Here is a 20,013-nt window from a genome sequence, read left to right on the forward strand (position 1 = left end):
ATTAAATTTTATAGATTTTATGGTTTGTTTTTTTAAAATTAAAATGTTATTAAAAAACAATATATTTATTCACAAAATCAGATTTCCAAAATTAATTTAAAATTAAAATCTAATTTTATTCTCTTTTGAATTTATTTAAATCAAATGTTTTTGAGTTTTATAAAAAAAAAAAATGTTAAAGATATATTTTCAGTATTGAAAATATTAATAGAACATAATATATTTTTAAAATAACATAAATATGCTAATATTTAATTATTTAATATTGATATATTATATAATATTAATTATTTTATATTAGAAAAAATCAAATAAAAATTTGACTATTGTAGAGAGATATTGTCCACTTTGAGCCTAAGCTCTACCATGGCTTTCAGCTTCCCCAAAAGGTCTCGTACCAATGGATTATAAACCCATGATCATTCTCTAAATTAGTCGATGTGGGACTTCCATCATCCAACAGAGACGAACTCTCTAACCTAATAGGTCAAAGCTGGAATGTTTATCCAAAGCTTTTGTTAGAATGAATTCCCGGTTTTAGGCTGTCACTAAAAAATATTATTGAAATTTTGTATGAATTTCACGTTTGACGAATTTTGTAAAGTTTTTGGGAAGTTCACTCTCACGTTAAAGCTCGACAAATATAAATAGATATTTTAATGTGTTTTTATTATAAATGGAAACTAAACGGCACAATCCCAATAGATGTTGTTTGTTTAACGGTTACAAAGTTTTCCACACCCTATTTCGTTTATCTTTCCAACGGATACGGGATCTCACAATCAACTCCTTGAGTTAAGGTACTCGTTCTCTTCTGAATAAATGTAAGATCTCACAATTTACTCCCTTGTGGCTAGCGTCATAGTTGTTAGAACGTGTCTCTCATACTATGTAACACCCTAATTGTCAAAACACAGAGTATCTGTCTCTAATACTATTTATAACGGCTTAATGTTGTTGGAGTTAATGACTGTTGTTAATTACACGACTAAAACATTCTTTTTAATAAAAAAAATTAAATGTGGGTTAAATTTCTTAACTAAAAACAATTTTATTTTAAGGTAAATTCAGGGAAATTATGTAATTTTCTTTTTATTTTTTATATATATTATCCTAAAATTGGATATCCATACAAACTTCAATGGCCATTCATCATAAACACATCAAAGCTGTTCACCAATCTGGTTTTATATCACTGAAGCTCTCCGGCCATGGCCCTCTCTATTTCTTCCGCTGCGCTCTCAACAATCCCAATCAGGTAAACCCAAAATCCCATTTCTTTCATTAATTTCTCCAAATTTTCGGTCTCAAATTTCTGTTTCTCAGCAGAGAATCATCCCACACCCACCACAGAGCACTTAATTTCCCCGGAAAATTCCCAAAATACAATCTCCGGCGAGGTTCTACTCATCTGAAAGCTGCAAAATCCGGCGTATCTAGCGTCTGTGAACCGCTCCCTCCAGATCGACCCCTCTGGTTCCCCGGCAGCACCCCCCCTGAGTGGCTCGACGGCAGGTTAATCCCAACTTCCTCACCCCTAATTCGTTCTATCTTGATGAATGTTTAAGCTCTTTCTCGCTTTGCAGTCTTCCCGGCGATTTCGGCTTCGACCCACTTGGATTGGGTACGCCCTTCTCTCGTTCTTTGATTCATTTTAAATTTCTTTGTTGCTGGTCGAAAATTTCATACTCTGTGATGGTCAGGATCCGACCCAGAGCTCCTAAAATGGTTCGCACAAGCGGAGCTAATGCACGCGAGATGGGCAATGCTCGCAGTGGCCGGAATCCTCCTCCCCGAATGGTTCGAAAGCTTAGGACTGATTCAAAATTTCTCCTGGTACGACGCCGGAACGCGAGAATACTTTGCAGACCCGATGACATTGCTGGTGGCTCAATTGGGTCTAATGGGGTGGGTTGAGGGGCGGCGGTGGGCGGACATGGTTAACCCAGGAAGCGTCGACGTGGACCTCAAACTACCTCACAAGAAAAGGCCAACACCGGACGTGGGCTACCCCGGCGGGTTCTGGTTCGACCCGATGATGTGGGGCAGGGGATCGCCGGAGCCGGTCATGGTGCTGCGGACTAAGGAGATCAAGAACGGGCGGCTGGCGATGCTGGCGTTTGTCGGACTGTGGTTTCAGGCTATTTATACAGGGCAAGGTCCGCTGGAGAATCTCGCCGCCCACGTTGCCGATCCCGGCCACTGCAACATCTTCTCGGTAACGACCGTTCCTGTCATGAACCTTGGGTTTTAGCTATGGCTAACGGTAATTGTTGTTCTTACAGGCATTCAGCTCCGGTGGAATTTGAGCTCAGATTCAGACATTGGTTACATCCAACATCCGACACAAGTTTGTAATTGTCACTATTTCAAAATATTTGGATATCTATAAAGTCTTCATTGATTATGTTACATATATTTACGGATTTAATTTATGTCATTTCGATTACGTTATAATAACATGATTATGGAACGTGTTAACGAGTAGAAGGCGTCATGGTATACATTTAATTGTTGTTATTACTGACCATTTGTGGGAGAAGACTAGAGCTACTGGTTCAAAAGTTGTCGTTCGAGAAGGGAGATGAAGAATGTGACGACCCATATACACTGCTAGCAGATATTGTCGTTTTTGGGCTCTCACTTTTGGGCTTTCCTTTAAAGCTTTAAAACGCGTTTGCTAGGGGAAGGTTTCCACGTCCTCCTAAATGGTGGTTTGTTCTCCTCCCCAACCAATGTGGACATCAAAAAGAAGGTGAGAAAGCTCGAGTAAGGAAACGACAAAGAAAACTGCACAATGATTGTAACAGTCGAAGCCTATCGTGAGCAGATATTGTCCGCTTTGATCTATTACGTTTAAAACGCGTCTACTAAAGAGAGGTTTCCACGCCCTTATAAGAAATGCTTCTTTCTCCTCCACACCGCCCGGAGTCTGGCTCTGATACTATTTGTAATAGTTCAGACTCATCGCTAGCTAGATGCATTGTAAAATCGTGAGGCTGACGACGATACGTAACGAGTCAAAGCAGAGAGTGTCGGCTAGCGATGGACGTTAGTTTCGTTCTTCAACTTTAACCGCGAACATTTTCTCTTTAATCATCATTTTCTCGTTCAAGCCGTCGATTACAATAGTTTCGTTCTTCAGCTTTAACCGTCAAAAGAATTCTTTAACAAAAGAAACTTCCTTCGAGATTGTGTGAAGGAGACAATCGCTAGCGTCACATGTTACTGTTACTGATCACTTTTATGTAAGGATTAGTTGAACTATGTTTAAATTGATATGGATGTATATTATAATATAATTATTATTTTAAATTTTCTTTAGTTGAATAAAGGAGTGCTCAGCCTCATAATGTTGAATAAAAAACGAGGTTTCGTTTGTATAGAAAAATCGAACAAGAAGCAGAGCATATATTAGTAATATATTTGATGAAATATCGGCTGTGAATCTTGTGATCTTCTGTGTTGTAATCTTCAGCTGTATTGCTTTTGGTTGAAAGAGTTGAGAGAAGAATCAAAATGGGTACTGCATCAGAAATTGTTGCGAAATTGAATTTGAAACCTCATCCAGAAGGCGGTTTTTACTCTGAAACTTTCAGAGACAAGTCCGTTCATCTCTCCAAATCTCATCTCCCACCGGAGTGTAAGTTGTATTTCTCGATCATGCCTCCATTGATTTCTCTGTTGTATCTTCGTTTTGATTCGTTTCATTGCACGGAATCGAAGACCGAGTCCTGATTTCACAGTCTTCACTCCATTTCCCTGGAATTTTATGAATCTAGAACAGGATCGCTCGTCTTGTTTTCCTGAAATCGGATTCTGAGAATCCAGCATGATCTTGTATACTTATCACTGTTCTTCGCTGGCCAAGTTTTCGTCTATTGGATTTTCCTTTTTAGTCGATTTTGACTTTATTCTGATGCAGACAAGGTTGATCGAGAGGTCAGCACGTGCATATACTTTTTGGTGCCGTCTGGATGCATTTCTGCTCTTCATCGGATTCCATGTGCAGAAACTTGGCATTTTTACTCAGGAGAACCTCTTACGGTAGGTTTATAATTATTGCATATCATGAAGTACTGTTTTCTCTATGTTTCTGATTGAATATTTCGCTGTTCTACCAATATTGTTCGCTTTTCCGTTTACATAAACAGAAGATTCTATGGTTCAGACAGGTTTTTGTTTGATATGACTTTCTTTCTTCCTCTCTGCACTTCGATACTCGACTGCGATGAATTTGACATGCTTTCTTGTGTGTTCGATCACATTTTAGAAGTATATTTAGGGTTTGTGAAGCTCTGTAATGGCAAATTATATAAGTGATTCGAAAATGATTTCGGTCAAGCATTATATTGAGAATCAACGTCAATGTGAGTCTTCAAAATTAATTTTCAATCAATATAGTTTTCTCAATAGTGATTTGTTTTTGTTGCCAAACACTCAAGCAAGTGATGCTGCATATATAAACATAACTTGCTTCTTCCTCTACATCCATGATAATTAAGAGACGGTCATGGTTCTAGGACAGTTGCTATAATTCGTATGCTTAATGGAAAGCGAATTGTGGTTGGAATGCTGATTTTCTGCTATCCATCTCATTTATTGTTCTACTCATTCAATGCTATCAAGCTTTGCTTTATCCCCGTATAGGTAGCCTTCTCTGTTCTTATCTCACCTCTATGATGATACTGTCCTTATTATTGTAATTATTACGTTGAATTCAGATTCTGGAGTTGAATGAAGAGGACGGTCGAGTCAAATTGACTTGTCTTGGGTCTGATTTCATTGGAAGCAATCATTTACTTCAGTATACAGTGCCTCCTAATGTCTGGTTTGGTTCTTTTCCAACCAAGGATTTCAATATTTCTGCAGATGGGACTGTGACTAAAGCTGCTCCAAGGGACTCTGAGAATCACTACTCACTTGTGGGCTGCAGCTGTGCACCTGCTTTCCAGTTTGAGGACTTCGAATTGGCTAAACGTTCTGACCTTGTTTCTCGTTTTCCCGATAGTGCGCCTTTCGTCTCTTTGCTCACGCTAGATGCCTGATTCGACTGAGGAATATAGTGCCTTTTTCTGGAAACTATTGCTTAGATTCTAATGATGAGGATATCTGGATTGTATGCTGTGATTTTGAACTTTTTCTATTTTTAATATTGTGCTGTAGTTTGAGGATTTAATGCAGTAGATTGTGTTCTAGTGGAACTCTTTTTTGGCTAACTTAAGCTAATGAAAACAAAAAAAGGCTCTCTTTTGGGACGAATCTTGTCATCCCAATGTATTCAGGTTCTGTAGATGGTCCCCGCTGTACAGAAACAGAAACGAACCCATTGCAAAAGGAAAAACTTAGAAAAAGACCTGACCTTTCTCTTTTTGTGGGTTCAAGAGTAAAGAGTATTGGTAACTGCAAAAACATAGAGAGAGAGAGAGAGATCTAACCTCTCTTTTTGTGGGTTCAGGTGTAAAGAATGTTGGCCATTGCAAAAAGATAAAGAGAGAGAGGGAGAGACCTTACCTCTTTTTTTTGTGAGTTAAAATGTAAAGAATATTAGTCATTTCTTAAGTTCTTGCAGGCTTCTCTTGTCACGATTCGATGTTTCAACTTAGACATGCCCCTAATTTAGTTTCTGCCATTTAGAATATTCTCGAATGACAGTTCCAAGATGCGAGATCCCACATCGTTTGGAGAGAGGAACGAAACATTCCTTATAAGACTGTTAAAAACCTTGAGTGGAAGCTCGGAAGGGAAAGTCCAAAGAGGAGCATATCTGCTGGTGGTGGCTTGGGTTTGTTACAAATGGTATCAGAACCAAGACCGGACAGTGTGCCAGTGAGGACGCTAGGTCCCCAAGGGGGGTGAATTTTGAGATCCCACATTGGTTGGAGAGGGAAACGATACATTCCTTATAAGGGTGTGGAAACCTCTTCCTAGTAGATGCGTTTTAAAACCGTGAGGTTGACAGCGATATGTAACGGGCCAAAGCGGATAATATCTGCTAGTGGTAGGCTTGGGCTGTTACACAACATCTATTCCTTATGACTAAGTTTAGTAGTAAGAAAATTGGGATTTCAACATCTTTTACTTTTAGGAACAAATTCTGATCCTTTTCAGAAGGAAGGTTAGAAAAGAATTATTCATTTGGGTGGAGTCCTTTTGGTTTACTGTGTGATTTTATACAACAGACAACTGCAACTGTCATGAACATCTTCAGGTATTCAATTGCATTTCCAAAGGATATTACTGTAGTAGTTTCCAAAAAGATAAATTCAAGCTCAGTTTCAATTCTTCCAAACTGTTAGGTAAATACAACAGGTAAATGTTCAAACAAGCAATCAAGCAAGCAAGAAAATGAGGTCTTGTGATCTTTTCTTCACATGGCAGGTAGCTTCTCAGATTTCTAAAACGATATCTGCACGCGAAAATGGAAACACACAATCAGGTTAGCCTCTAAAATACAGCTATAGAATTCTGTGTGTATTAGTATTATGGCAAAAGCATATTAGCATATTGTGTTTGGGATGGAAAAAGCATGCATGGTAGATGGAACTAGAAAGTTGATCCATAGGATACTGATTATACTGTTAATACCGACATTCGGAATCAGTCTGGACCCATTTAATTCCATCGCCAGTCTTGTCATCTTTTTCGTCTTCACTTTTATCTTTTTGCTTGTTTTTCTTCCTCAGGTACTTCTTCATGGATGATGTTTGGACATTGGAGCTTTGAGGGTATATCTTCTTATGGAGTATTGTCCTCAACATCTGTTACTTGCAGAAACAGTTATCAATGTTCAAATACAAAAAGTTATCAATGCTGATCCCACCAGAACAGCTATCAGAGAATTTGAGCATTGATTGATCTATGTTCTTGATGTACCTTCTCTATTTTCAACTCCAAAGTTCGGGTTCTCAGAGGAGGAGCAACTGCAGCTGGTGCGATACCGCCTCCACAGACGAAAATTTTCTTGAGAAGGAGAGATAAAGTTCTTTTGCCAATAAGTGTAGTGTCATTAGCTTCCATACCCATATCCTTGCCTTTACTGAGTATGACATGCTTGAAACTCTCGCTTTCGTCAATTAACTCGTCCGAATATGGTTCATTTTTTGTTATGTCTGATTCGAAGCTTAATTGTCTGGTAGGAAATATGTTTGATGAACAATGCTTGCTGACTTCAAATGCCAAGGATGGGTCCATTTGCTTAAGGTGTTCATCCAATAACAGATTGAACTCTTTGTGAAGTTTTCTTAATTCTTCTGGTGTAAGATCTTGAAGATGTTGTTGCAGGGGAGATGATGGATTCTCTTGAAACCTTTTTGTTTGTGCTTGGTTCAGATAATCATCTCCAAAGGTTCCGATCGCCAGAAACACACGAGGCCAGCTGGTGAATTCTTCTGAGTGAGTTTTATGAACTGTTTCATCTGTTTGAGATAGAATTTTAAGTTCACCAGTTTCAAAACGAGTTCATGCTGCAGATTGAAAGGAAAACTAAAGGAGAATATGACAGTTCTTACTCACCCTTGATTGAATTTGAAGTTGTTATTTTGCCCTTTTTGCCATTAGGCTTCTTCCCTTTCATCCAATTCAATATCTGTGCAAAAACAAGTCATAGTTAATCAGGAAGAGTAGAACACCAGGCTTGTAGGACAAAATCTAGACAATACTTTCTTGCATTAACTTACCCCCATCTGTCGAAACTCAAGTTCGCTACCCGATGCACCCTCTTCTTCTTCCTCTTTGTGAGCTCTAGTTCAAGTTCGAGTTTGAATTCTTGTTGATAAGGCTACATAGAGCCAAGTCGATGGAGATATACACACGAGAGAAAACAATCCCTTTAAGTTTGGGCTATGGATCCCACAACAGGCACAAGGATTGCATACACCAAGGCAAGATGAGTGCAAAACACTTTATATAGTGAAGAGAAATGTGAGAAATTCCGCAACCAAACTACTAGCTGCCACTGTTTCAAGTTCCAAAACGCTGACTCTCTTTCTCTCTCTCTTGGGTTTGTCACATATTTGCCTCCTTATTACAATGTCTTTTCCCTCGTATAAGTATTCAATCTCTCGTCTTTTCCATCAAATTTGTATCCATTATTACTCGATGTGTATCTTATGATTATCAAATTGATGCAGAAAATCCGGGAGGCTGCTGCTGATGCGAGTGCATGAGGAAGATGGACAATGAAGAAAAGGACATGAGAGACTGAGCTATCATGCACGAGGAAGATATGAGGAAAGAACATCTCTTCTACCGAAAATATAAAATAACATATCCAGTGGCCAATGGAAAGAGGTAGCTTTGAGGGCATTTCATTTACGTTATATATATTATACTATATAGCCCACATTCTCGTGGGAATGTCTCTTACTCACCCAACCAATAGTGGCGCCTTCTAAATCTCACTAACATCGAATCTAACACCAAATATATTCTTTTTTAAGACACTCCAACTTGAACCATCCCCTTCTATTTCCTTCTCTGTTAGCGCAATTTTATCAGAATCTTCCAAAATCAGCAGCCTTTTTTTCTTTTTATCTCTCTAATAAAGTGTTTCTCTCCATTTCTCTGATATATTGATTAGTCACCATGCAAAGAAGTGTGCAGGACACCATTTGGGCACGTGAAGCTGTCCATGGCATGCATCATATGGACGGTGGACCTTTAAGCAAGCTCATATGGGACCATCGAATAAGGCTTTACAGAAGGAGCAGGTGAGAGTTGTACAAAAATAATGCTTGTTGAATGAGGACCCTACACTTTGATGTTACTCCTCCTTTCAAATATCAAATAGTAACTGAGGAATGTTTTTAAAAGAGATTTCAACACTATTCATGTCCATTTACGATTACATTTCGTTTGGTTTTTTATTATACGTAAATCTTGAAGAAGTATTGTGAAATCCCATGTCGGTTGGGAAAGAGAATGAAACATTCTTTATAAGAGTATGGAAACCTCTTCATGGCTGACGTGAAGGGAAGCCCGAAAGAGAAAGCCCAGAGAGGATAATATCTACTAGCGACGAATTTGAGCTGTTATATCAGAGCCAGACACCGCCCAAAGGGGGGTCGACACGAGGCAGTATGTCAGCAAGGACGCTGGACCCCGAGCCAGACACCGCTCAAAGGGGGGTCGACACGAGGCAGTATGTCAGCAAGGACGCTGGACCCCGAAGAGGTGGATTGGGGGGGTCCTAAAGGGATAGATTATGAGACCCCACATCGGTTAGAAAGGGGAACGAAGCATTCTTTATAAGGGTGTAAAAGTGGTATGGAAGTCTCTTCCAGACGCATTTTAAAAATATTGACGATGACAATATCGGCTAGCAGTGGGCTTGAGCCGTTACAAATATATATGATGCATAAACTATAACAAACATATTTGAATGTCTCGTTCTTTTGGCTATTTATAAATAATTTGGCAATATCATCATTAAATAATTTGGCAATATCATCATAGATACGAAACTATAAACGGATACTTGTTAAATCAAAAACCGACTCTTGTATGTATAGAATTCTAGAATGCTTGTGTACCTTACTCAGCTTGTGCCATTTGCAGGCGGCAATAACTTCAACATGAGGCCATAACGTCGTCACGGGCATTATTAGCTAATCAGAAATGAAAAGAGTTTAAACCTCAGAAGCGACAATATAACACAATTATGAGTACTTCTGACCAGGTTGTATAATGACTGTTCTAATCCTATTCTTGAACTTTGGGTTCTTAATACACAATACACAATACACAACACACAACACATAATTAGTTGAAACGAACTGTGTAAAAGAGACACCGTTTATGCAGCTATACTTTGTATAAATTTTGTATCAGGTGTACCTATGAGACACTCCGATTGTCACAGCACATCTCTAAACAACAGTCGAAACATCCGAAGCAGGCGATAGCAGTGCAGAGTTGTGTCAACACGATCGCGCATTGATTGTTAATTTTGAGGCAGACTTGGATGCAGCAGGGGCAACAGCAGTAACTACACAAATTGCCACAACAATTAGAAGCTGCTTTGACAATTATTTCCGCAGCCTCAGGCTTTCGTTCTCCAGCTCCATGAGGAGTGTTTTCAGAAGTTGCTTCCAAGTTTCCAAAGCCAACCCCACCAAATGGTAACAGCATCATTTTGTCACTTCTGGGTGCTTCCATTTTCTCATAAGCATTCTTCTTCATCTGTGCAAGTAAGTTATTATAATACGTAACTGAGTAACTAACAACCAAGTACCTGCAGCCCGCTTAAATTTGAGGTCATGGAGGTGGAAAGCTACACTCACCTGTTGCACTTTGATTGTTTCACCGACTTTGTTTGTACTCTGAAATATGAACATTTGAGTATATTCGCTCATTACACCCGATTTTGTGCTCATCTTTTTGACCTATAGAAGGTACGAATGAAGGAACGGATATCATCATTTCTACCCTTGCGAATTTCTAACTCAAAATAACTTGCAGGGCTACGAAAATGGAAACAAACAGAAGTCGGTCGATACAGGAACAAGGTAAAAATCACAAACCATTTCCACCAGTTGTTTATTTTCTGTAAACCAGGCTTCAGCTGTGAGTAGTTCAATCTGATCCTTGATAAATAGCTGAAAAAGAAGAAATTGTAAGAATGAGTTACTTAGTTTCTAAAAGTTAATACAAGTTTTTCTGTTACATTTAGTATCCAAATCTTACGTTTCTAGAAATACGAACATCAAGAATGTAACATAACGACCCGACAATTTCTACGACCCAAGATAATGAGAAATTCAGATAGGTTTGACCATATATGAAGATCACTACCTTGTCAAGAGGTATATCCTTTGCCTGATGTACCTTCAAGTCTAAGACAATATTATCCAAATTGGCTAATAGGCCTTTTGCCTTAACAGTCTCAGGAAAATTTCCACAGTATCTGCCAGATACCGTCAGTAGACTTTCAGAAGAAAGGTCTGGAATAAAGGAAGGATAAACCTAAAACAAAAGCTTCGAATTAGAAAACGAACAAGTGTTGACTTCCTGCTGCAGGAAAATTCATGGCCTAAATATGAGATGATGAACGTGAATACCTTGACTTCGTCTAGATCATCGAATGCGTCGGTAGCTATATTTACAAAAATGGTAGATATAGCTCTTTTGTACAACCTGCGCATTCGGGGTTCAACCGAATCTGAAAAACAAAATAGTTATAGAAGTATCGAGTCTGAGTTGAACAAAGTGGGAAAGCAAACTGAGATTAGAGGTCGGAACAAAGTGAGCAACGACTCTACACGGTCAATATAAGAGATAATTCAAAACCGTGTTTTGAATTTGTATCAAAGCATATAGATTTCGAACATAGATCGAACATTTATTAGAAGGTACCCACATAAAGGAAAGAAGAGATACATTGAAGCATAGAACTCACCTAAATCATAGGCAGCATCACAATGTCCCCTACCAATCATTGCAAGCATCCTTAGAAAATAGTAGTTGCAGAATATACCTGGTAGATACACAAACATGTTTGAAATATTCGGAAAAAACGTAGATACCCACGAGTTATAGAACGGTCAAAGCTCGATGAAATTTTCGGGCACCTAGCCAATCCTTCCAGTTCTAGAAACATACCTATACCGAAAGTATATATACGTGGATGAACGGATTGCTTTCCAGTTAGATTTTTTCTCATCACATCACAAATATGTCTCTCATTTTCAACAGCCCCATCAGTAACAAGAAAGATGATAGGAACTGAACCATCACTACCCCCATCATTAAGCATCTCGGTGGCCTGGATCATAAGCAAACGAGCGTCTTATGTTAATTAAGAAGAATATTGAGATGAAAAAGAAGTAAGATTGGAGACCATTGTTAATGGAAGTAGGATATCAGTGCCGCCCCCTGCTATAAAGTTCATATTTATCCACTGAGACGCCCTTTCCACAGCATCCTCGGTGGCCATCTCCATCGACGCTGAGTATCGACGAACTTCGTCGTTGAAAGCAATAATGTTAAACATATCTTCTGGATGAAGCTTACTTAAGGCTGTGGATAGCACATTTTTCACATCATCAAGTGCCTTGCCTTGCATACTCCCACTTATATCAACAACAAATACTATCTTCTTCTTGAACACCTGTTGAACTCGTTAAGATGAGAAGCTATTCGATACGTTCTCGGGAATGATAATAGACTAAGAAGAAACCCATTGTACCTTCCCATGTTCCTTTCCTGGATATAAGTACATACAGAACATATCTCTTTGATCAACATCATCCATAGGAGGAGATTGTAGGAGAATCCCACCAGATATGTGACTCGAACAAACCTAAAACACGAAAGACGAACAAGTTTCAAAACATTTGAAAGCAGATTCTTCTCAAGTATGATCAAATCGCTCTGAAACATACACTATACATGAAGCTAAAATCTTCTTTGGACCATGCAAGAACCTCCGATTCGTATATAAAGCTCAGTTTCCCGGGTTTTCTCATCGATTCCTGATTCCACCCATTATCAAAACAACATCACAAACTAGAACAACAACCAAAAACATCAAATACTCAACAAGAAAACACAGACCTTTAAAGGATGACTCGTCGTCCTACACAAAACCTCAGCTGCCGAACCGACATTCACATTTAACGCTATCTTCTCCTTCTTTGACATCTTCTTCCCCGCAGGGATGACATACTCAGGAAAAGTAAATGGAACATCCAATGTGAGATTACCTTCTCTGTATGATAGTTTCTGAGACCACCTCATGGTAATAGACAGAGTGGTGCCCCCATCAATCTTGAAAAGGAACAAGAAAACAGAGCTCCATGAGTTCAAACAATAAGAATCAGAAGAACTTACAGGCAAGATGAGTACTCAGAGGCTCCATTAATCACCTGTGGTATTGTAAGGGTATAGATATTATTAGTCAAGATACCTCCCTCTACTCGTTCTGGCTTTTCTGCGACATTTTTAGGTATGTCTTCAAGTGTAATAAGTGAAGTGCGATATGATTTTCTAGGAGCATCCACCTCACAACCTAGAACTGAACCCTGTTAGCCAAATGATATAATTCCGAGAATTCAGTACCAGACAAGCTATGAAACAACCTTATCTTCTACGAAAAAACAAGAACAATCGAACCAATCGAACAAATTATATTCTAATCGAGCAAGCCCCTCTTAGGAATCACAACTCTCTACCATGGTATGATATTGTCCACTTTGAGCATAAGCTCTCATGGCTTTACTTTGGGCTTCCTCCTCAACAATCCTCCTGTCGAACAAAGTACAACATAGAGCCTCCCCTGAGGTCTATGTAGCCCTCAAACAACCTCTCTTTAATCGAGGCTCGACTCTTTCTCTAGAGCCCTCGAACAAAGTACACAATTTGTTCAACATTTTAGTCACTTTTGACTACACATTCGAGGCTCACAATTCTTTGTTCGACATTTGAGGATTCTATTGACATGGCTACATTTATGGCATGGCTCTAATACCATGTTAGGAATCAAAACTCTCCATAATGGTATGATATTGTCCACTATGAGCATAAGCTCTCACGGCTTTGCTATGGGTTTCACCAAAAGGCTTCATACCAACATAGATGTATTCCTTGTATATAAGCCCATGATCTCATTCCCTAAATTAGTCAACGTGAGACTCCCTCCCAACCATCCTCGACAAATTCTACAGAGACCCAGTTCAGTTTTCGAGTTCATAATCATTTCCAGAGACAAAAACCCAGAGAAATACCTGTTCCCCCATCGGAATCGCAATCCGGCAATCACAGCTCCGACTACCCATAACGCAGTGAACCCTCCAAGATCCAGTGATCCGAATAATCGCTGTATCCAAATAGCAATCAACCTCGAGCTCAATCCCGTTCATCTGAAGCGGAATCAGCGCCGGCGGGTCGCAGCGGCCATGGACGTGGGGCTGATAGCTCGGAACATCGGGATTATCGACGATGGCAGGATTATCAATTACAGCATAAACCATGGGAGCCGTAGGAAGCAATGAACGGCCCATCCTATCCATCGTGGGGAGCGACCGCGGAGGCGCAACGGCGCGGTCTCTACCGAAGTACAGTCTTTTGGATAGCCGGAGGCCATCGTCGACGGCTTTGGCGAAATCTTCCGCCATTACAAGACAGAAGCAAGAAGGAATTGAAAAAGGGAATCGATTCGACTCGTTTTCCTCTGTGGTTAATTGAAATCTCTAGCTCTGTGAATTGGGATTAAAGGTGAAGGAATCGAGTTTTTTCCATCGCACGGAGATTTCATGACAGTAATACAAAATTGTATCACTGTCATGAGATCGAGACAAAGCTGGAAAGTTCTCTCTTTCTTTATCAAAGTTGTATTTATACTCCGATTGACTCAATGTGGCCTTTAATTCTGCCTTCATAAAAAATATTAAAGATAAGCATATCATATTAATTTATATCATCTCTTAGATTCTATTAAAAATAAATTATTTTAAGCGTATTCAAATTTATAAGTATGCTAATCGAAGTTGTGAACTTTCGTACGTTCATCTATTTATACCAGTTACAATTCTTCAACTCAGTTATAGACACAGACCACCTAATGTCGAGCCTTAGCCAAGCACATCTACGGGTGGTCCAAACATCAATGCTCTAACCTCACATGTTATTAGTCCATCCAAGCAAATGACCCAACGCCCCACTCGCCCATGAACTCTATGCTTATTCAACCCTTTAACACAGTAACTCATGCTCGACATCGAGCCTACCAGCCATGTGGCTCGACCTAGTGCCAATCCAAGTCTCTCCTAGCATAAGCTTATGATTTAGCTCACCCCATATCAGCGCGTGTGAAGCTTGCTTCTAAAAAAGTCAACTAACCTTGGCTTGTTGACTTTCCTTTAACTACTGATGGTTTAAAGTGCTCGAATTGGATAAAATATTCTTTCAACTTTAATGTTTAAATTCCTACCGACTGTAATATGGATTTTAAGAGAATAATTGGTTTTTATCTTGAAAAGAAAAAAGAGAATAATTATTTATTGCCGTTTTTGGGACACAATAAATAAATAAATATATATATATATATATTATCCTTAAATTATTCAAAGACATGTTGTAATAAAATTTTTAAAAAATTAAAAATTAAATTGATATGTATTTAAAAATTAATGATTAAACTATTTTTTTTAAATATAAATAGGCAGGAGTGTCAAAAATGTTTTTTTATTTTCTGTGAAACTTATGGTTTATTTATTTATTTTTTAAATACATATTGTCAGGCCTGTGCAGCAGTGCATGAATATTGCCGCTTAATTAACAACGCAACATTTAACAACCCACCGAAGATATTATCCTTTTTGGATTGTTTCTTACGAACTTCCTCTCGAGGTTTTAAAACACATTGAGTGGAGAGAGATTTCAACACTTTTATAAAGAATGTTTCGTTTTCCTCTCCAATCGATATGAAATCTCTCCTTAGTAGACGTATTTAAGTCGTGAGGCTGACGTTGATACGTAACGATCTAAAGCGGACAATATCTGATGACAGTGTACTTGAGCTGTTACATGTTATAACAACTCAGCTCAATATTCAATATTGTGGTCGTGTTGCGAAAATATTGTACAAAGAAAGAACAAATAAAACCCTATATATTCATTATTTTGTAACATATACATAGACTGCCCAAAATTCCAATGATCAAAAAGATTTAATCCAATTTTGCCTTTTCTTGTTCAAAGGGTCAGCCATTCAACTCGATTACAGTCATATTTTCAATTCATCCCTTCTAGACAAATTCGACCCCGTGATTCTTTCCCAATCCTTTCCCTAATCCAATAAGAAAATGGGTCTCCACTTTCACTTGAAAGTATTGAAACCATTCATTCGCCGCCTCTTTTCTGTCGTATCATATTCGGGTCGGTTCCTTCCCCTTCATTTTCCATGCCTTCTCAATTCTGAAGCAGCCCATTAAACGAAACATTGAATTCCCCTTTTGAATCGTTTTGTTATTTGGGTTTTTCTTCTTCGATTTTGCAGATTTCACCGGTAACCATAATGGCTTGCGATCCGAACAATGGCGGTGAAATCGGAGCGGAAAATTCTCTCCAATCCATCTGTTACAAACGTGGATCCTTGCGGCTGCTCGATCAGGTAGTGTTCATTGGCTTTTTGTTCAGCACTTTCCTTCAAGCATGGAATTAGGACTCTTTAATTAACAGTGGTTGGTTTTGAACAGAGGAAGCTTCCTTTAGAAACTCGTTACCTGGACATCAAGGATTCCAAAGATGGATGGTAATTTCTTGCAATCTTTGTCCAATCTGTTCTTGTTCATAGTGTTTCTTCCTATCCCTTATGCTCTTTTGAACCGTTTTTGTTTTAAGATCATGTTCTTTTTGAACTTTGAAGATTTGTTCAATGCCATGAATATGAACTGCTAAACCTGAACTTTCATTAGCTGTGTGTTTTTGGGTTCATGGGTTGAACTCCTAGTATATGGATTTATAAGAACTATATAACTGTAGGATCGAATGATGGTCTTGTAGATTCCTACAAGCCGATGCGCACGTAAGCTCGTTTGAGCGCGCTCTATTGTTAAGAAAAGGTTGAACTCGTGGTTTGTTTCCATGATGTGAGACATCTGGTTGTTGAAACAAGTGTATCTAGTAAATTTTGTTGTACATTTCACCCTATGATGGCTTTAGTTGTGAGATGGGTGGATTGTGAGATCCCACATCGATTGGAGAGGGAAATGAGTGCTAGCGCGGACGCTGAGCCCTGAAGGGAGGTGGATTGTGAGATTCCACATCGGTTGGAGAGGGGAACGAAGCATTCTTTATAAGGGTGTGGAAACCTCTCCCTAATAGATGCGTTTTAAAAACCTTGAGGGGAAGTCCGAAAGGAAAAGTCAAAAGGACAATATCTGCTAGTGGTGGGCTTGGGCTGTTACAAATGGTATTAGAGCTTGGCACTGGGCGGTATGCCAGTGAAGATGCTGGGCCCTGAAGGAGGGTGGATTGTGAGATCCCACATCGATTGGAGAGAGGAACGAAGCCAACAAGGACGTTGGGTGCTGAAGGGGGGTGGATCATGAGATGAGTAGATTGTGAGATCTCACATCGATTGGAGAGGGAATCGAGTGCGAGCAAGGACGCTGGGCCTCAAATGGGGATGGATTGTGAGATCCCACGTCGTTTAACAAAGCATTCTTTATAAGGGTGTGGAAAGAAAACATCTCCCTAGCAGACGCGTTTTAAAAACCTCGAGAGGAAACCAGCCCGCTGGTGGGCTTGGGCTGTTACATTAATAAAGGATTCATTATAATTCCTCAATACTCTTCCAGAAATTACATCCTTTCTGTCGACAAAACCAATGTCTTCAACGTCTATCATGATATTACCTGTCACAGCCTAAAAATATAACTTGTTGAATTCCAAGCATTTTTCAGCTTTGGTTGTTATCAGCATATTTGGTGATATTCTAAAAAATTTGTATGTCAGGCATGCCATAAGGGATATGGTAGTACGCGGGGCGCCTGCCATAGCTATTGCAGCAGCCCTTGCTTTAGCAGCAGAAGTGTACAACTTGGACGCTTTTAATGGGAGTCCCAACGACGCAGCTTCGTTCATTGCGGAGAAATTGGACTACTTAGTCTCCAGGTTTTCTCGATTCATTATCAGTATTTTTTGCACAGATTTTTCTATATGAAAGGCAATTTCAAATTGTTTTTGGCCATTCCTATTGGCTTTTGAACAGTAGCTTACGTGTTTTTTCCGAATTTGTAGTCGGCCAACTGCGGTTAATCTTGGGGACGCTGCTATAAAACTTAAAGAAATTGTATCTCGGGCCGTTGCTATTTCTCCCGATGCCAAGAGTGTCTTTCAAGTATGAATTTGGGGATTCATTTGGCTGTTCAGTTTGAGTTGTTAATTGTTAGTTCTATGCTTGGTTATGCTGAAACTTGAAGGATGTCTTATTTGTAAGATCTTTTGAATATATTGAAAACTGGTTGAATAGGCATATATTGAGGCTGCTGAAGCGATGCTGGAGGACGACGTTGCTTCAAATAAAGCCATTGGGTCGTATGGAGCAACGTATATCCGTGATCAACAAAAATCATTGGCAAAACTTTCCGTTCTAACGCATTGCAACACGGGCAGGCATAAATTCTAGCTCCTTCACACTCTTTTTATCGTTCTCCTTTTAACGCTTAATGCACCCTTGCTATGAAATTCCTCCGGACTAGCTATTGCTGATAGTTTTCACGTTTCAGTCTAGCAACGGCTGGATATGGTACTGCCCTGGGTGTAATCCGTGCTCTTCACTCCGCTGATGTGTTAGAAAGGGCGTACTGTACCGAAACACGACCCTTCAATCAAGTGAGTGTCTAGTTTGGTGGTATTTGTATTAACTAGATGTTTTCTTTTCAAACTTATTATGGTAATTTTCTTGATTTGGGTAACTTTGACCGTCTCTCGATGTGAGATCCCACATCGGTTGGAGAGGGGATCGAAACATTCCTTATAAGGGTGTGGAAACCTCTCCCTAGCAGATGCGTTTTAAAACCGTCAGGCTGACGGCGATACGTATCGGGCCAAAGCGAAAAATATTAGCTAGGTGGGCTTGGGCTGTTACAAATGGTATCAGAACTAGACATCGGGTGGTGTGTCAGTGAGAACGTTGGGCCTCCAAGGGGGGTGGATTGTGAGATCCCACATTGGTTGGAGAGGGGAATGAAGCATTCCTTAAAAGGTTGTGGAAACCTCTTCTTAGCAGACACGTTTTAAAACTGTGAGGTTGATGGTGATACGTAACGAGCCAAAGCGGACAGCTAGCGGTGGACTTGGACTGTTATACTTAGACCATCTCTATTTGGATTTGTGGACTATTGTGGATATGCCTCTCTAAGCATACTATTTATGCCTTAACTTTTGCCTATTATTGTAGGGATCTCGACTCACGGCCTACGAGTTGGTCCATGAAAAGATACCTTCTACCCTGATAGCAGATTCGGCTGCAGCCGCCTTGATGAAATCTGGAAGGGTGAATGCTGTTGTAGTTGGGGCCGATCGCGTAGCTGCGAACGGTATTTAGTCGTTCCTTCAATTATGTACGTGTCACAGCATCTGTTTGTCGAGGAAGAGTGTCTGAAAGTTCTATTCAATGAATTGCAGGTGACACTGCTAATAAGATTGGAACCTATAGCCTTGCATTGTGTGCAATGCACCACAACATTCCATTCTTTGTGGCTGCACCATTGACTTCCATAGACTTATCCCTTTCATCTGGCGAAGAAATCGTTATCGAGGAAAGGTCCCCCAAAGAGTTGTTGAATGCCCGTGGAGGGCTCGGCGAGCAAGTTGCTGCTTCTGGCATCGATGTCTGGAACCCCGCTTTTGATGTTACTCCTGCTCGTCTGATCTCGGGAATCATTACAGAGAAGGTCATCTTTTCAACCACTTTCCTGTTTAGAAAACTTGAAATCATCCAACTTTGGTTGACATGTTTTATTGTTGCAGGGAGTCATCACGAAGGTGGGTTCTGAAGATTTCAACATAATGGAGTTTGTTCAAAAGATTGCAGCAGGCACTCTTGCGCAGGTACACTAGAATGTTCTTGATGAAATAAATGTTCTTGTTCATCAGAATCAATAGATACAAGAACGCCATAGATCAAATGTCTGGCTATTAATGGCTCTGTTTCTGAAGTTCTAATAACAGAGCATATATACATATATCACTTGCTTGATACTCTGGCTTGGTTTCTAGTTTTCTTGTTTTTTTTTACATAATTGAAGAGAACTTTTGGAGTCAATATGCCAACTGCAATTCTCACTCGAGTTCTACTTCTTCTTTGTTCTTTGTATGTGCGTTTTAGAACTGGGAAACTGACGAATCATGTTCTAATTGGTAAAATCTATTTTCTATAGTGATGAATCCATCAACAAAATTGTATAGCTTTGCTAATTTTGGTGTAAGATCCCATGACCATTGTTAGAAGATATTGTCCGCTTTGACCCGTTACGTATCGTCGTCAGCCTCACAGTTTTAAAACGC

General features: G+C 39.5%; 5 protein-coding genes and 1 long non-coding RNA gene across 11 annotated transcripts; 4 read left to right on the top strand and 2 right to left on the bottom strand.

The window, feature by feature from the left end:
• The first annotated feature begins 1,144 nt into the window (after positions 1-1,144).
• Positions 1,145-2,487, top strand: LOC111792259 (photosystem I chlorophyll a/b-binding protein 6, chloroplastic). 2 transcript variants are annotated; one of them, XM_023673618.1, is made up of 5 exons: positions 1,145-1,258; positions 1,327-1,515; positions 1,587-1,624; positions 1,704-2,218; positions 2,286-2,487. In XM_023673618.1, the coding sequence occupies exons 1-5, from the start codon at positions 1,212-1,214 to the stop codon at positions 2,307-2,309; spliced, it is 813 nt and encodes a 270-aa protein (XP_023529386.1). In that variant the 5' UTR covers positions 1,145-1,211; the 3' UTR covers positions 2,310-2,487. The 2 variants fall into 2 exon arrangements, with proteins under 2 accessions (XP_023529386.1, XP_023529387.1); XM_023673619.1 differs by having other exon boundaries at positions 1,330-1,515.
• An 856-nt stretch (positions 2,488-3,343) lies between these two features.
• Positions 3,344-5,262, top strand: LOC111793677. Its single transcript, XM_023675670.1, has 3 exons — positions 3,344-3,643; positions 3,926-4,047; positions 4,725-5,262. Exons 1-3 carry the CDS (start codon positions 3,520-3,522, stop codon positions 5,046-5,048), a joined length of 570 nt encoding a protein of 189 aa, XP_023531438.1. The 5' UTR covers positions 3,344-3,519; the 3' UTR covers positions 5,049-5,262.
• Positions 5,263-6,193: 931 nt separating this feature from the next.
• LOC111793098 lies at positions 6,194-8,081 on the bottom strand. The gene is made up of 5 exons (XM_023674830.1): positions 7,680-8,081; positions 7,516-7,588; positions 6,877-7,418; positions 6,593-6,761; positions 6,194-6,409 (listed from the first exon to the last, which is right to left on the bottom strand). Exons 1-5 carry the CDS (start codon positions 7,683-7,685, stop codon positions 6,390-6,392), a joined length of 810 nt encoding a protein of 269 aa, XP_023530598.1. The 5' UTR covers positions 7,686-8,081; the 3' UTR covers positions 6,194-6,389.
• On the top strand, positions 6,935-9,768 carry LOC111793099. 4 transcript variants are annotated; one of them, XR_002814877.1, is made up of 6 exons: positions 6,935-7,043; positions 7,140-7,203; positions 7,285-7,395; positions 8,133-8,292; positions 8,582-8,711; positions 9,559-9,768. It is a non-coding gene; the product is annotated as an uncharacterized LOC111793099 (long non-coding RNA). The 4 variants fall into 4 exon arrangements; XR_002814875.1 differs by having other exon boundaries at positions 8,595-8,711; XR_002814878.1 differs by having other exon boundaries at positions 8,598-8,711.
• On the bottom strand, positions 9,456-14,326 carry LOC111793097. The gene is made up of 14 exons (XM_023674829.1): positions 13,725-14,326; positions 12,867-13,022; positions 12,556-12,768; positions 12,384-12,473; positions 12,188-12,301; positions 11,840-12,109; positions 11,602-11,764; positions 11,399-11,476; positions 11,061-11,161; positions 10,795-10,965; positions 10,524-10,598; positions 10,284-10,385; positions 9,838-10,182; positions 9,456-9,608 (listed from the first exon to the last, which is right to left on the bottom strand). The coding sequence occupies exons 1-13, from the start codon at positions 14,112-14,114 to the stop codon at positions 9,838-9,840; spliced, it is 2,268 nt and encodes a 755-aa protein (XP_023530597.1). The 5' UTR covers positions 14,115-14,326; the 3' UTR covers positions 9,456-9,608.
• A 1,406-nt stretch (positions 14,327-15,732) lies between these two features.
• On the top strand, positions 15,733-19,771 carry LOC111793100 (methylthioribose-1-phosphate isomerase). Of its 2 annotated transcripts, XM_023674832.1 has the most exons (10): positions 15,733-15,876; positions 15,998-16,111; positions 16,197-16,252; positions 17,458-17,616; positions 17,743-17,842; positions 17,975-18,117; positions 18,231-18,336; positions 18,905-19,043; positions 19,132-19,400; positions 19,477-19,771. In XM_023674832.1, the coding sequence occupies exons 2-10, from the start codon at positions 16,016-16,018 to the stop codon at positions 19,564-19,566; spliced, it is 1,158 nt and encodes a 385-aa protein (XP_023530600.1). In that variant the 5' UTR covers positions 15,733-15,876; positions 15,998-16,015; the 3' UTR covers positions 19,567-19,771. The 2 variants fall into 2 exon arrangements, with proteins under 2 accessions (XP_023530600.1, XP_023530599.1); XM_023674831.1 differs by lacking the exon at positions 15,733-15,876 and having other exon boundaries at positions 15,879-16,111.
• The last annotated feature ends 242 nt before the right edge of the window (positions 19,772-20,013 follow it).

The sequence above is a fragment of the Cucurbita pepo genome, chromosome LG04, assembly GCF_002806865.2.
Source record: "Cucurbita pepo subsp. pepo cultivar mu-cu-16 chromosome LG04, ASM280686v2, whole genome shotgun sequence".
In the NCBI taxonomy this organism is placed as follows: domain Eukaryota; kingdom Viridiplantae; phylum Streptophyta; class Magnoliopsida; order Cucurbitales; family Cucurbitaceae; genus Cucurbita; species Cucurbita pepo.